This window comes from Neltuma alba, unplaced genomic scaffold (genome assembly GCF_004799145.2).
Source record: "Neltuma alba isolate B1F8T4 unplaced genomic scaffold, ASM479914v2 tig00012508_pilon, whole genome shotgun sequence".
NCBI lineage: Eukaryota > Viridiplantae > Streptophyta > Magnoliopsida > Fabales > Fabaceae > Neltuma > Neltuma alba.
In genome coordinates, this window is record NW_021636976.1 from 829,037 (window position 1) to 843,925 (window position 14,889).

At 35.7% G+C, this 14,889-nt stretch overlaps 1 protein-coding gene across 1 annotated transcript; it reads right to left on the minus strand.

Annotated features, from left to right (window-relative positions):
• Positions 1-7,833: 7,833 nt before the first annotated feature.
• LOC114727758 (uncharacterized) lies at positions 7,834-14,034 on the minus strand. The gene is made up of 6 exons (XM_028914480.1): positions 13,938-14,034; positions 12,624-12,787; positions 11,016-11,131; positions 10,004-10,620; positions 9,127-9,229; positions 7,834-8,275 (listed from the first exon to the last, which is right to left on the minus strand). Exons 2-6 carry the CDS (start codon positions 12,696-12,698, stop codon positions 8,230-8,232), a joined length of 957 nt encoding a protein of 318 aa, XP_028770313.1. The 5' UTR covers positions 12,699-12,787; positions 13,938-14,034; the 3' UTR covers positions 7,834-8,229.
• Between the last annotated feature and the right edge of the window lie 855 nt (positions 14,035-14,889).

The following is a 14,889-nucleotide window of genomic DNA, read 5'->3' on the forward strand; positions in this document are numbered from 1 at the left end:
ATCATTATTTAAAATCTTGCATGTTTTATACTATATTCATGCACCTATTATATGTTATTATTCAGATAATGTAAAATATACCAAAAAACATTCAAGAAAAGTTATTGATAATGAAATTCTTGTCCAAGATTACATAACATAAACTATATCAAATTCATGTCAATTATTTAATAAAAAATGATGATATTGAGATCTTAAATAGTGATAAAACATTCTCAAATGTTAAAATATTAAATTTAATTTTCAAAACAATCATAATTGTTATAAAAAATTATCATTTAAAACTAACGATTTTACGATTAAGTGATCAAATGTATTTTTTTTAAAGTTAAAGGACTAAATTGAAATCTTATATAAAATTAAAGCATCAAATATATACTTTAATCTTGTTATTAATTATTAATTATTAATTTTATACTATATTCATGCATCTATTGAATATTATTATTCAGATAATGTAAAATATTGAATTTAAGTATACCAACAAAAAATTCCATTCAGGAAAAAGTATTGATAATGAAATTCCAATGTAACATTACATGACATCAATTATATCAAATTCATGTCAATTATTAATTAATTGTTGAAGAATAAATAATTAAAATTAATGAATAATAATTATTTGATAAAAATAATCAAATTTAATGTCGTAACTTTATTTAAAACTATATACTAACAAAAATAAATTGAATAAAAAAACTTGAAAAATATTGCTTTTGTCATCATAATTAAAAAAAAAGGGAAAATTGGGGATAAATAGCCCATAAGAAATTAATTGACAAATAAGACCTAGGGACTTTGTGCAAGTAAATTTCCGTTATGTGCAAGTAATTTTCCGTTTTTGTGCAACTGATCTTTCATGTGTGTGCAACTAATTTTCCGTGTACGTGCAAGTAATCTTCCGCGGTGTGCAACTAATCTTCCTTGGATGCAACTAGTCTTCCTTATGTGCAACTGGTCTTCCTATGTCCCATTTGCCAATTAATTTCTCAATGGGGTATTTATCTCCAATTTTCCCTAAAAAAAAAATGGGGGTCCACATTTAGTCTGGGAATAGGATTAGGTTATTCCAAAGAACACGCATATATTTGAAGAATAAAAATCAAATCCTAGTGATTAGCAAAAAACTTAGGGTTAAAGTGCAATTCACTCCCCAGGTTTTCAAGTTGTTGTAATTGTTTACCAAATGTATTTTAAGGTGCAATTTCTATCCAGTCATATATTTAAAGTAGTGCATTGTTTGACCTCGATGAGAGATTGACCTAACGACGTTAATATATCAAATGGGACTACCATATTGATGCCATGTGGCATTCATATCGCATTTTTTTTGTATGCCACAATATTTTTTTAGGCCTCTTGTGGTTTTTTCTTTCTATCATCTCCCTCTTCCCGTTGGAGAAATCAGCTTTCCTAGTTAGCTTCCTCTCCTATCGTCTCTGATGCATGATTACTTTTAGAGTACAACTCACTGCAAAGCTTTTTTAATCCATCATCTCACTCTTCTCCAGCCTGATTTTCCCCCCTCACTCCTAAAATCACTAAAAGGAAAAGAAGACAATAAAGGGAGGATGGTGATCAATGAGTGGCAGATGATTGGATGAAGGTTGAATGAACCATGGTTAAGGCAGGATTTGGCCGAAAATTTAGAGTACCCAGTGCTGTTGTCCTTATCAATGTTGCTGTCGTCCATCGCCGCTCCTTTTCCTGTTCATCATCATCGATTTCATCGTTCTTCATTTCATAGATCTTTTTCTTCTTCTTCTTATTGAATTTGGTAAGATGGACGTCCATGGAGAAGCTTTGTGCCGTACATTCACAGAGGAGTAGCCTCGATGACAAGCCCAACTTGCAGCATCTGCGATGAAGGAGTTTCTGTTTAGGTTCGAACTTCATGGTGTTCAAAGTTTCACGATGCCTATGAGGTCTTTAACGAAACCCTCTTCAATTTCATATTTGTTTTGGGTTAATCCTTTTTTTTGGGCACTCTTTTCTTTTGATTATTTTGTTCATGAAATTAGTGTTGGGTTTGTTCAGTGATTTGAATTTTTATTCAATTAGTTCTTGAGTTTGTCGATGGTTTAATTTCTAAGTTGGGGTTGGGTTTGCATATGAAAGATGGTTCCTTTAGATTTTTTTTTTATTTTACACAAGAATTTTCTGATTTAATATTAGTTTAAAAAAAGGAAGGTGGGCACCACATAAGCAAAAACAAGTCAACTAACAGTCAAACGTTTGCATCCGTTTATGAGGATTCTAATTGTACTATTTTAAAATATAGTAGAATAGAAAATTACGTCATAAAAAATATTTGGTAAACAATTGCAACAATTTGGAAACCCTAGGATATACCTTAATGAACTCGCCCAATCTTCAGTTCAAATATAATCCCTGACTTGGTTTGACTTGTAAACGTTTTGATACTGAGTAAGGATATATGAGTACTACTACATCCAGTTGGGTTTGATATAACAAATAATAACAATAATAATTGAAATTAAAATAATATAAAGTTATTGATTATCTTCATTCAAAATATATTCTCTTAACAAGTCAAATTAGTATTAAAAATAGCATTCCTTGAAATTATAAATGATAATCAATTGTATAATATTTATAAATGACACATTAAGCTAAAATTATGAAATCAAGTTTAAAAATTAAAAAATCTTCAAAAAAATATGTTTAAAATTTCAAAATATCAAATCAGAAATAGTTACAAAAATGTGTTATTATTTGCTTTTAAATGTTCTCAATTGTTATTAAAATGTAGTAAATAAGATTGATTTGAAATTTTGAAATTTAAAAGTCTTTTTTTTTAGAATTCTCTCTTTAAAATTTTAAATGAAATTAAAATATTAGAATAATAAAATTTTTTTAATAGTAGTCATAAAATTATTTATTCCCTAGCTATATTGAGTATATAAAATGAATCATTATTTGTAGAGGATATAAGAATATATATACCTAATCGTGATTTAGCTTATTTTAAAGATGGCAACAAAAAATTAGCTTACTTTAAAACAAGCACTAATTGGTACAATGCATTGATCCTCTTTTCCGTCGCACTTTTTTCCCACTTTGGATGGACTAAATGGCTTAGAATCATGATTATCACTCAGGCCAACCAACCTAGTATCCACCCTAACCATAGGTTTTAAATTCTATGGCAGGATCTAATAATTTTGGTGATTTAAAAAACAACATGCATAAAAGAACTTATGAGGGATCAGTCTTACCCCAGACCTAGGGAAGTACTTAGGAGTGCCGCTACTGCATAAAAGAACAACCAAGACGTTGTTTGGTCCACTAATTCAGAAGGTGAAATCTAGACTGGCAAACCGGAAGGGGGAGATTCCTGAGTTTAGCAAGAAGAATGGTACTTATGAATTCAGTGCTCTCAGCCCTCCCGTCTTACCAAATGCAAACTATGGTACTCCCAAAAGGCATCTTAGTTGGACTGGAAAAAATCAACCGGAACTTTTTCTGGAATCATGCAAATGGGAGTAGGAAACTCCACCTCTTGGCGTGGGATGTGATTAAAAAAGAGAAAAGAAGAAGGAGGACTTGGAATCAAAGACCTATATAACTAGAATGTGGTGTTCATCGTGGAACTTTATTGGGGTATCCTTACAAAACCTGCCTTGTGGGTCAAATGTTTGAAAGCCAAGTATGATTGTGGAGAAAATAGGTTACCAGAAGTCACTTAAAAGAGAAGTCAATCTGAAGTTTGGAGGGTGATAACCTCAGTCTAGAAAAATCTCTTGAAAGGTGTTGGTTCTCAAGTTAAGAGCGGAGTGACAACAAAAGCTTGGAGTGATCTCTGGAGCCCCTTGGAGTTACTGCTAAAGTTCTACGCAAATAGAAACTTTCACAACATCAATGAGGATGAACCAGTGAGGAATTTTGTGACAAACAACGGCCAATGGAATCTTAATAGGTGGGGAGAATTTCTTCCTCATTGGGTGCTAGAAAAAATTAAAATGGTTAAACCCCCAACAGGGAGCGTCTAGGATAAGATTTGCTGGAGGAAAGCCGCTGATGGGAACTTTAGTGTAGGTACTGCTTATAATATGATATGTGATCATCAAAGTAGATCCATGAACCTTCTTTGGAGACAAATCTAGTGCTGGGGAATTCCTCAAAGAGCTAAATTCTTTATGTGGCAAGTTTTTCACGAGAGAATCCCTACAAATGCAACTAAAGCACAAATTCTAAATAGTGAAAATGACGAGTGCCCTTTTGAGTGTGGTTGTAAGGAATCTATATTACATACACTGAGAGATTGTGAGGCTACCAAAAGAGTGTGGCTAAGTTGTATTAACCCATTATACTATGCTATTTTTTTCTTTTGTGACTTTTAGGTGTGGCTAAAGTGGACAGTCGAGAATAACCCAGCAAACAGAAGATTTTCTAGATGGCTGTGGAGTTGAATCTTTGGAACAATATGCTGGGCGATTTGGAAAATTGGATGCAAGAAAGCTTGTGGTGAGGAAGCTACGAAACCAAGGGACCTGACTTACATGATTCTAAATCACCTAATGGAGGAAGTACAACATGAAAGATTTCATCATCAGATATACCAGATACCACAAAGAAGCATAACACAACGTGAACCCCCACCCCCGGATTATGTCAGAGTAGATGTGGATGGATCCAGATCAAGAGAAGCGGTAGCAATGTGCAGTGGTTTTATTAGTGACTCTCTTGGCCATTGGAAAGGAGGGTTTCAACAGAAATTGGGTGTTATTCCCTCAACTGCTGCGAAATTACATGCCATTCTGACAGGACTGCAGCTTTGCAAATAGTTGGGATATAGCAAGGTGAAACTCTACACAGACTCAACGGATGCTCTCCATTTATTGCTAACGGACTGTGACCCCTCACACCCTTGGAGGGAGATGGTACAGGACTTGAGACAATTGATCTTTGATAATTGGGATATTGAGATCTCGCACTCCTTCAGAGAAAACCTAGGATGTGCCGATAGACTAGCTAGGATGGCTTACTTTATAGAATAGGACTGTATTTTCTTATAGGATATCCCAAACTATTGTGTAGGATGGTATAGTCAGGGACAGGGTCAAGTAACCCAGTAACTTTTGTTTTGTTTTGGGTGGGGAATCCCCATTTTGTAACACTTCAGCTTGGGCTTGCCTTCTTATTATTAAAAAAAAAAAAAAGGCAACATGCATGAATAGAATATAGATTCTAGGGCAGGAAAAATTGCTCATAAATATATGTTTGAAAAATTAATGACCCAACGCTACCTTATATGCTTTCACAATGAGAAAGTACTTGGCACCCTAAAAGATTTCATACACAAAAAAGTATGATTATTCAAATTTGACTAGCATTGAGAAATCAGTTCTCGAAATATGTATTTATAGGCAATTCTGCCTTAACAAAATTTGTTTGTAAATTTTATCGGCCAAAGAAACATAGTACAACTCATTTTTAATTAGTGCAACTCTTTAATTTGTGCGCAATCCATCCTTAAGCGCAAAAATTTTTAAATGGGAATTACTTGCACATAACTAAATATATATGATAGCTGATTGAAGATGAGCCACATCTATAAAATTTTAAATATGTACTTTTTATTAATTTTCCCATAAAAGTATTGGTTCTTTCAATGTAATACGTGTTTATACTTGTTCATTGAGTTTTCAACTTCTCATATCACACAACCAAAGGATGTGGATGCAATTCGGTCATTTGGGTCTCTCTAATTACCTTAGAAGATACTACCTTGAGTCCTAATATAAAAACTAGTTGATTAACTTGAATAAATTAAGAAAATTTGTTAAGTTAATTAGTTATAATAAATAGGCCTCGTTTTCTTTAAAATACCCTTACTAATCATTTGTATTAGCTATAATTACCATTTGATGAAATCTTTAACATGTGTAACTATTATAAGAACTACTTTGAAAAAAATAAATAAATATGAGAGACAAAATGAATTGAGATTTTATATTTAAGATTAAATTAAAAGTTAAACTAACTCTTTTCACCACATCATCTTCCAAATTCCGAACAGAGCAGAAGCAATTTGGACACCTCCACTGATAGAGTATGTACGAGTGGATGTAGACGGAGCCAGGAACAACCAAGGAGATGCGGCATGTGGAGGAATTATCAGGGACGATAATGGCAACTAGCAGAGGGGCTTCATGTGTAAGATTGGGAACGCATCCTCCACGAAGGCTGAACTACTAGCTATTAGAACAGGATTAGAGCTCTGCAGAGAGATGAAGCTATCCAAGGTTAAATTATACACAGACTCAATTGAGGCTTTACATTTGCTGATGTCAGATAGTGGTCCAAATCATCCATTGATGGACGAGATACAAGAGATTCGAACATTGATCTTTTCTACTTGGGACCTGGAAATTATTCACTGTTACAGAGAATGCCTGAAATGCGCCGACACTCTAGCCAGGCTGGCTCAAGGCTTAACCCAAAACTATCAAGAGCTCTTGACGATCCCAAACGCTTGTTGGACCCAACTGCAGAAGGACTGTGGCAATATGCCAAGTGTATCCGCTAATCATTGAGTTGTAATGTTTTAAACTCTCAAGCTATGCTTGCCGTTTAAAAAAAAAAAAAAGTTAAACTAACTCTTATACTAAAGATTGGAGATAATAGTTACAGTGATAGGCAAATTACACAAAGACCCAAAATGAAATGGTACAAACTATTAAATACTGATAGTTCATTCTAATGGTAATTTATTTACATTATGATGAGTTTCAACCCTTAACTTTCTACTCAAATTTTACCCCATATTTACCTCCTAAAATAGCCTCCGGAGACACATTATTATGATCATACTTTCAAAGAGCATGGATCCAATTCGATATTCGGGTTCCTCTAGCGACCTTTACAAATAATTATAGAAACAAAACTGCAACTTCTAAGTCTGGGTGTGGAGGCATTATACGAGATCATGCAGGGGCTTGGATAGCCGGGTTTTGCTTTGAGACTGGAAATTGTAGTGTGATAGAGGCTAAGGAAGGGGCAATATTTAAAGGCTTGAATCTGGCTTGGGAGCTGGGCTTTAGACGCGTGCTGCTAGAATCTGAGGCCCAGAGCTTAGTTGACAGGCTGAACAAAAGGGAGACGAATGGCAGTTGCAACCTCACGTGTTAGGATCTGTGAAATGCTGAATCTCAATTGGGAAATCCATTTACACTACATTCCATGTGATTGTAACAGGCCCGCAGATGCCTTAGCTAAAATGGGCTTATCCCTGTCCACTCTTTGTGATTCCTGTCCGGAGAACCTGAAGAGCCCTGTGGAGAGGGACTCAAGGAGCAGTCTTATTGCTGATCGCTAGTTTTATTTTTGGGCCTTAGCCCTCTCTTGTACCAAAAAAAAAAAATTGATCCAGATATGGAAAATTGTTCGTTGGGAAGTAAAATCCGTCTCAATGAAAGAAGGGGTAAAAGCCTTTTCTTTTTCATTTACCTCACCCATCTTTTCCCTTTTCTTTTCTAATAGGGCTAATTACAACCACACACGCAACCCCCTTTCCCACAAGAAGGAAACACACCCTCCATACCCACCTGGGGTTCGAACTGCATCCTCCTTGTTGTAAGAGGAGCAGCGGTGCCATTGTGGCACGAGACACTGGCTAAATTTTAATAAATTTTTACAATTCGTTCTCAAAAGTAATATATAAGTTTTTTCCAACTATAACTTGACTTTAGGATCAATAAATCAATTAAAAATCTATCAAAATTACTTATTTGTCTTTTTGAAATTCAATAGCTATCTTTTTGTTATTTCTCCTTATAAAAATTATAAATGACTAAAAGTCCTTCATAATAAGATGCAAAAAGGAAATCATTCTTGCTTAACAAACGGGGCCTCAATTTCCATTCAATTCACTTGCTTTTTCCTCTGCTTCCCTCACTAAGAGGAAATCTAAATGGTTTGAGAAATGAAAGATTGGTTAGGCGTGATGACTGCTACACATGTACACTCCAAATGAAGGGAGTGGTGGGGGTGTTCTCCATTAACAAGCCAAACATGGCCCAGATCGATGCATTTCTAGGTCCCAAATTTTCACCAAAGGATTCATGCCAAGTAAATACTGAAAAAAAGGCATCTATGAAAACCAACATTCTCTAAATTCTGAGAATATGCAGACTTGTAACAGTCGCTTGCCACTAGGGTTTTGTATTACAACCCTTTTTGCCTTCACATGAGTTCTTGCGAGCATTATGATTCCCGCCTCCTGTTTGCAATGGATTGTTGAGTGAGGAACCTGTTTCCAAGACAGTTTCGACCAGTATTAAAATAGAAAAAAATTGAATTGATCAATTTATACTAGAGTCAGATTATCATCGGAGTTCAAACATTACAAAATGATCAAGTTGATAATTTAAAGGAAGCGACATAAATAGCTCCAGATGGTCTAAAAAAGCACACCAGTGATGTGCAGATCCAGTAACTTTTGCAGTCGTATTGTCAACCATTTCACAACTAAATGTCGAAAAAAAATTGATATAGCAACACTCATTCGATCCAATCAAGTGTTACATAACTAAATGCACAAGTGGTTATACAATTCAAATGTCATTTTCCACAAGGGACAAACAACTTAAGTGTTACGGTATTGTATGTGCTACGTATTTTAGAACCCTATGGGAAAGGGTTTGAGATAGAGGCACTATAAGTTGAGAATCAGACGTAAACTTTACGGACAAAAGTTCTAAATCAAGTGTATTTAGCTTTGAATCTTTTAATAGCTCATCTTAGAAAGCAATTAGAAACTAATGACCATCAGAAAAGAGGGTTTGGTGTGTGTGTGTGTGTGTGTGAGAGAGAGAGAGAGAGAGAGAGAGAGAGAGAGAGAGAGAGAGAGAGAGAGAGAGATCTGGCAACTCCTCAATGTTACCAAAGGAGATTCAGACTAAAATGTATAATTAATCTACATAAACACCAAGATGCTAATTAAAATCATTATGATGGATCGCTATTTTGCACAATGCGCATTAAAATTCCCACCAATAATCTAACGGACACAGGTAAACAATTACAGAGTTCACATGAAAATCGAATTGAAGTTCTGCAATCACTGAAGAAACAAAACTTGGACAAAAAGTAAAGACATACTTTCCAGTGTAGAAGCCAGCAGAATACCAAGCATTCAAAACAACTGTAAGATCTGTTTCCGAGCCATTATGTTGATCCAGTTCAGAGTGGGTTCGCTCTATCTCTGAATAGCAACCAAGAAAAGCATTAATAAAGAAAATAAAATTAGGCAGTGGATCATGAGAACCTCTAGAATCAAGATAAAATCTACTGGTAGTAATGAAAAGCCGCTAAAACAAAAGAGGGAAGTACATGAGTTAAGAATTCCAAGATTTGTACGCTTTCACCAGAAAATCAATTGAACCAAAGAAAGGTGAAGGAATACAACATGCACAAAGTTTAAAATTCAATCCAATAGACACTGAGAAGCTGATTGCATGCTTCAATTAAGGCAGCGATGACATGTTATGGAAACCACATAAACAGAAATAAACAGAAGCAACATGCTTCTGCACATGCACTCCAGTTCATTATTGAAAGGCCTTACAAGGCTACAACTACAATTGCACCAAACAGAGAAACGCACAATGGAAGTCCAAAGAATTATGGGTTTAAATTTCCAAGGAATATCAAAACAAATGAAGTTTGGAAAATTTACCATGGGTCTTACGTGACCAAAAGTAGATTTTTTTTTTGTTGGAAAAAATAAAATATTTCTAGCTTTTGACTCAATTTGTTTGAGAATTAAAAGATGGTACTTTGTTGAAATTATATTTCCACTTCTCCATGCAGAAAAATAGTTTTAGCATAGATCTCAAAAAGCCAATTCATAACAATGACAAAATTATCAAGGCACAATAGAAAACAATAAGAATGGATAACTTCATCAATCATTAATTCAATCTACTTACTGTAACCATGATATTCGAGGATGTCTAATTTGGGGAGGCATAATTACCTTCTTTTTTATCAGAATCACCAGAAATGGTTGTTCTAATGGTAGACATTGCCCTCTCAGCAACTCCCATTGCTATTTTAAGGATTTTATCATCTTCATTTGGAAATGACTTTTCAAGACACTTCATTACAGAATAATTATTACAAGGTTTGCCAACAGAAGTTCCACCCAAGGAACAAAGAGGTACTGATGTACATGGAGGCAACAAGCATTGACTACAACATGGGCAGCATGAACAGAGCACATTTGGATCAGAAACGTGGCATGCAGACATGGAACAACTCTGGGAATTAGAATGCGGTACACCAGAATTAAAAACAGAATCAGTATATTGGCAATTCCATCCACCGTATTGATTAAGTTGCTCTAAAATCTTCTGTTGCTGCTCCTCAAGCTCATAGTACTGACCAACTAATCGATTATAATTATCGACACCTTGTGTATGTGAATAGCTGTTATGCCCATCCACAGAGTGTCCCATGTTTTGACCAGCTAATGAGTCTGGACAAGGTGGGGCTACTTGTGAATCTGCATGACAATTTTCTTCCAGGTATGAACCATTATCAGTCTCTCCTGGATATGCATTACCTGGAATGCTGCTTATCTCATCAGCATTACTGTATTTAATAAAGAACAAGAGATTATCAGAAATGTATGATACCTACAACTTAGCATTACAATTTACAATGTTGCCAGGATTATTATTGCAGAAACAACTGAAGAAAGATATACTGATGGGGGATGGAAAGAGATTAAAAGCAATGTTAATTAACTTTCAGCAGGCCTTTGCCTTTAAAGGCCTACTTAAATAATTATAAGGCCTTTGAATAAGATTTCAGGACAGGCTTTTAACAAATCCAGGGCTAAACCTAAAAAAATGCCTTAGAGGCTAACAGGCTAGACTAAGGTTTTAGACCTACAAAACAAGCTGAGGCCTATATAGTCAAAGTAACCTAACCTGGCCTATTTTTACCACCAGAAGGGGTAAAAAGCATAAAGGAATAAACATTACCTTTTAGTCTCAAGATTTTCATAAACATTACTAGACTTAGAATCAATTTCTCCAATGCTGCTAGTCATTTGCTTTGTCTCAGCTGAGTTATTTGTGTTTTTGCTGCTGTGCATTATCTGTTGCAGGATTCACGGGGAAACAAAATAATTAAAAGGCCACCTCAAAATCAAAGTAAAAAGCAACAGCACCAAAAAATTAGACTCCACAGAATAACCAAATATCTGATTTCCCATGCAACATATGAAAACATGATTTTAACAATTCATGACAGACACATTAAGTAACTACGGTTCTCATCTAGCCATGCACGGTGCATCCATTGATTGTGCAATAGGCAAGGACATCATATACTACAAAATGGCAATAAGCGTACATAGATGGCACTGCAGGTGCCTTATATTGAACTTCAAATGCACGTTGATATAGAATTTTCATAAACAAATAACATCATAACATAATGGGTAGTAACAGATATGAGAAGTAGGTAGAAACATTATTGCCTATAAAATAGATATTAAGCACCCATTTGTAACCCAGATTATGGTTGCTCTGGATTAAGTGCATTGCTTAGTTTCTTCTTCCTGTTCCTCTCTTCCAAGTCAAGAAGCAACAACTACAGGAGTTGAACATCTGCCACATGTCCGAGAGCAATGTGGGGAACAAAGCAAGCTCTTTTGGCCCTAGTCGAGGCTTGTGGAACTCATGAGGGATTGGGTCAACAAATCTTTTTCTAACGGGTCCCACCAGGACACAAGTAACATGATGAAAACACCCTCTACCATAACACCAATTCCTGCCAAACCTCTGTTACATCTATCACAGCTCTCATTAACTCAACAATCACAGAGTTGATGAGCCTCAAGAAGAAAAAGCTAAAGACCCAGCTCCCAACAAGCAGAAAAAAGTGTCATTTAACAAGTTGCTGGTTTATGGGCTTTGTCTTTCAAGGAAAGAGCCCAAAGTTGATCAATTTTAGTTGGGTTTCTCATGTTCAAGTCTCTCCTACAAGAACTCTGGTTCACATTTGGTTCAAAGGGGAAATAATCAAGATGTTTTGGCTCCGTTTTGCCATGTACCTGACCCTTAAGGGCAAGGGTCTTTCGGGGAGGGAATTATTAATATAGAATTGTAATATAATAAATATAAATGAATAACAAAATAACATAATGGATAGTTATAGATGAGAGGTAGTTAGAAACGCAATTGCCTATAATTATATATTAAGCACCCATTTGTAAACCATTGATATGGATTAAGTGCACTGCTCAATTTCCTCTTGTTGTTCCTCTCTTCCTCTCTATCTTTCCCTCTTTGACCCTGTCTCTATCTTCCCTTCCCTCTCTTCTACTCCCTCTTTCTCTCTCTGTCCTAACTACGATACATACTATAGATGAGGCTTTGATTGAGGGGGAAGAAAAAGAAAGAAAGATTGTGGAATGAACGCTTTCACTGCCTTTACCAACTGGTAGTAAATGAATAGAAATATGTAGAAATCAGAGAATTAATTGAACCTAAGAACTAACAGAATCATTACAATGAAATAAATATATCAAATTAACGAAAAAAAAATTGAAATATGCATGCATGATGTATCTGTAGGTTCTCTACCTTGTAAGTAGAGATAGCCCGATCAAAGGCAGAGATAAGAGCGGAATCATCCCAGAGATCACCCTCCTTCCCCATTGAGAGTCAACTCGACTCAATCACACACCTCACCAGAATATTTTTGTTTTGATGGAGCATTCCATTGTCATTAAAACTGTGTTTAAGTTCTGCAAAACATAAACACCGTGTTATTACAATGACATCGATTAAATCATGCTGTATACTTTTAAAAATATCATCTAATTAGTCTAACATTCCAATCATTTGATATACATCAATGATACTCCATATAAGATCCCTTCTATAAAACAAGTCACCTTTTTACACAAAATGAATTCCATTCCAGTATCCCTATCAATTTTTAAGCATTCTTATTTTTAACTCTAAGATATGATGCATGCTACGGCCTTTTTTTTTTTTTTTTTTAAATTTTATTGCGCTTGTGATTATTTATTGCTCTTGTGATTATTTGAAGTGTTTGCAGCTTTCAGGTCCAGTTCCATTCAAAGAAAGTTTCTCAATCCATATTAAGAAGAAGGGGCAAAGCAACTACCTATATAACAAGTTAAAGATTCAAGAAAATATATTTTTACCATGGTAAATAAGCATAGTAAACATAAGGCATCACAAGAAAAGCAAAGAAGAGGAAAAGCATAGAATAAAAAAGAAAACCACCAGAATAATGAACATCAAAGGAATATTATGGAGCTGCAGAATTTTACCTGAAAAAGTTTGTTCCAACAACAAAGTAATAAATGTTCTAGTGCTCCCTTTATTCAAGTTTGTTCTAAATTATCATATCATTTTACTCCATTGCTCGTCATATATGTTTTTGCATATACCGCATATTTCTGTTTGGACAAAATATACCACAACTTCGTTGTTTTGCATTCAATCTGTACATGAATTAGCATACCCCACGTCCAAAGAAGGGCGGATATGGTCCAAAGATGGTGATAAAACAATGCGATGGCATTGAAAAACATGACACACCGAGGAGCTTGAAAGAAAATATATCTTAGCACTTAGTGCCCCACTCCCTGCATTAACAACCACACTGTAACTTCTTTCGGAACCCCGAAACCGAAACCCTCACCAAACACCCAAACCCTGACCCCTAAAGAAAAAACTAAACCCTAAATCCTAAATGATTCATTTGTTTTCTCAACACTCGCATGGTTTTGAAAATCTTCTCCACAGCATGATTTCCTCAATCTCAAAAAAAAAAAAAAAAAAACTACATACTGACTAAAATACAACAGGTGTCGCACAACGCTGTTTTTCAGAAACAGTGAGGAGGAGAAGCATAAATCTTACCATATTAGAAGGATCGAAACCCCCTTCGCCGAGCTTTACAATTTACACGGCGAACTTCAACAAGAGAGAACGATGAGCACGATGGAGGGCTGGCCTGCGAGAACGGAGAACCGCTTGCACGATGGAGAATGGGTTGCGAGCACGACGACCACGATGCACTGGGTTCGGAGAACAGAACGGAATGGATTAATCAGGCTTGAGTCACTGTTCGAGATGGCCCATTTAAACATAGGCCTTTCTTGAAGCCCACAAATCATGCATATATTTGTTTTTGGTGACAAAATCACGCATGTTTTTGGTATCTTCCATTCGCATCGAGTGCTGTTGGATTTAACCGTTTTAATAATTTTACTCAAAAAATACCATCATGTTACCAATCTAACCTTCTTAAAATTTATTTTATTTTAATTTCAAAGAAAAAAATAGAAGTTTGTAGTTTGCTCAAGTAATTTTTCAAGAAAATAAAAAGAGAAAAACATAAAGGCACAAATAATAAACATTTTGAAGTGTCCTTAAAAAGAATTTAAAACAAAAACCATAAACAGCTTTTTTTCTATGTCATCTTTTGAATATCCCAACATCCTTAAACCCTAAATCGTGACTTTCAACGTCAAAACCTATGATATGGTTTAGAGAGCCTTCAACGCTTTAAGGGAAAGGCTTCAGGGCTTTGGCTTATGGGAATAGAGATTGAGGTTTATTCTTTTAGGTTTAGGGTTTAGGGTCTAGGGTCTAGGGCTTAGGGCTTTAGGGCTTAGGGCTTTGGGCTTAGGGCTTAGGGCTGAGGGCTGAGGGCTGAGGGCTGAGGGCTTTGGGCTCAGGGTTCGGGGCTCAGGGTTTGGGGTTCCGGGGATCGGGTTTGCGGGGATCGGGTTCGGGGTTTCGGCGTCGGGTTTTGGGGTTCGGGGTTTTTGGGTTCAGGGTTCGGGGTTTCGGGGTTCGGGGTTTCGGG

What these genes read in the sequence shown, in the direction of transcription:
- LOC114727758 (XM_028914480.1), bottom strand. Translation starts at nt 12,698, where the DNA reads ATGGGGAAGGAGGGTGATCTCTGGGATGATTCCGCTCTTATCTCTGCC. An exon ending in GAAAATCTTGAGACTAAAAG is followed by an intron (nt 10,621 to 11,015) that starts GTAATGTTTATT and finishes TATTAAATACAG; the next exon opens with TAATGCTGATGAGATAAGCA. An exon ending in GCTGGCTTCTACACTGGAAA is followed by an intron (nt 8,276 to 9,126) that starts GTATGTCTTTAC and finishes TCTTGGAAACAG; the next exon opens with GTTCCTCACTCAACAATCCA.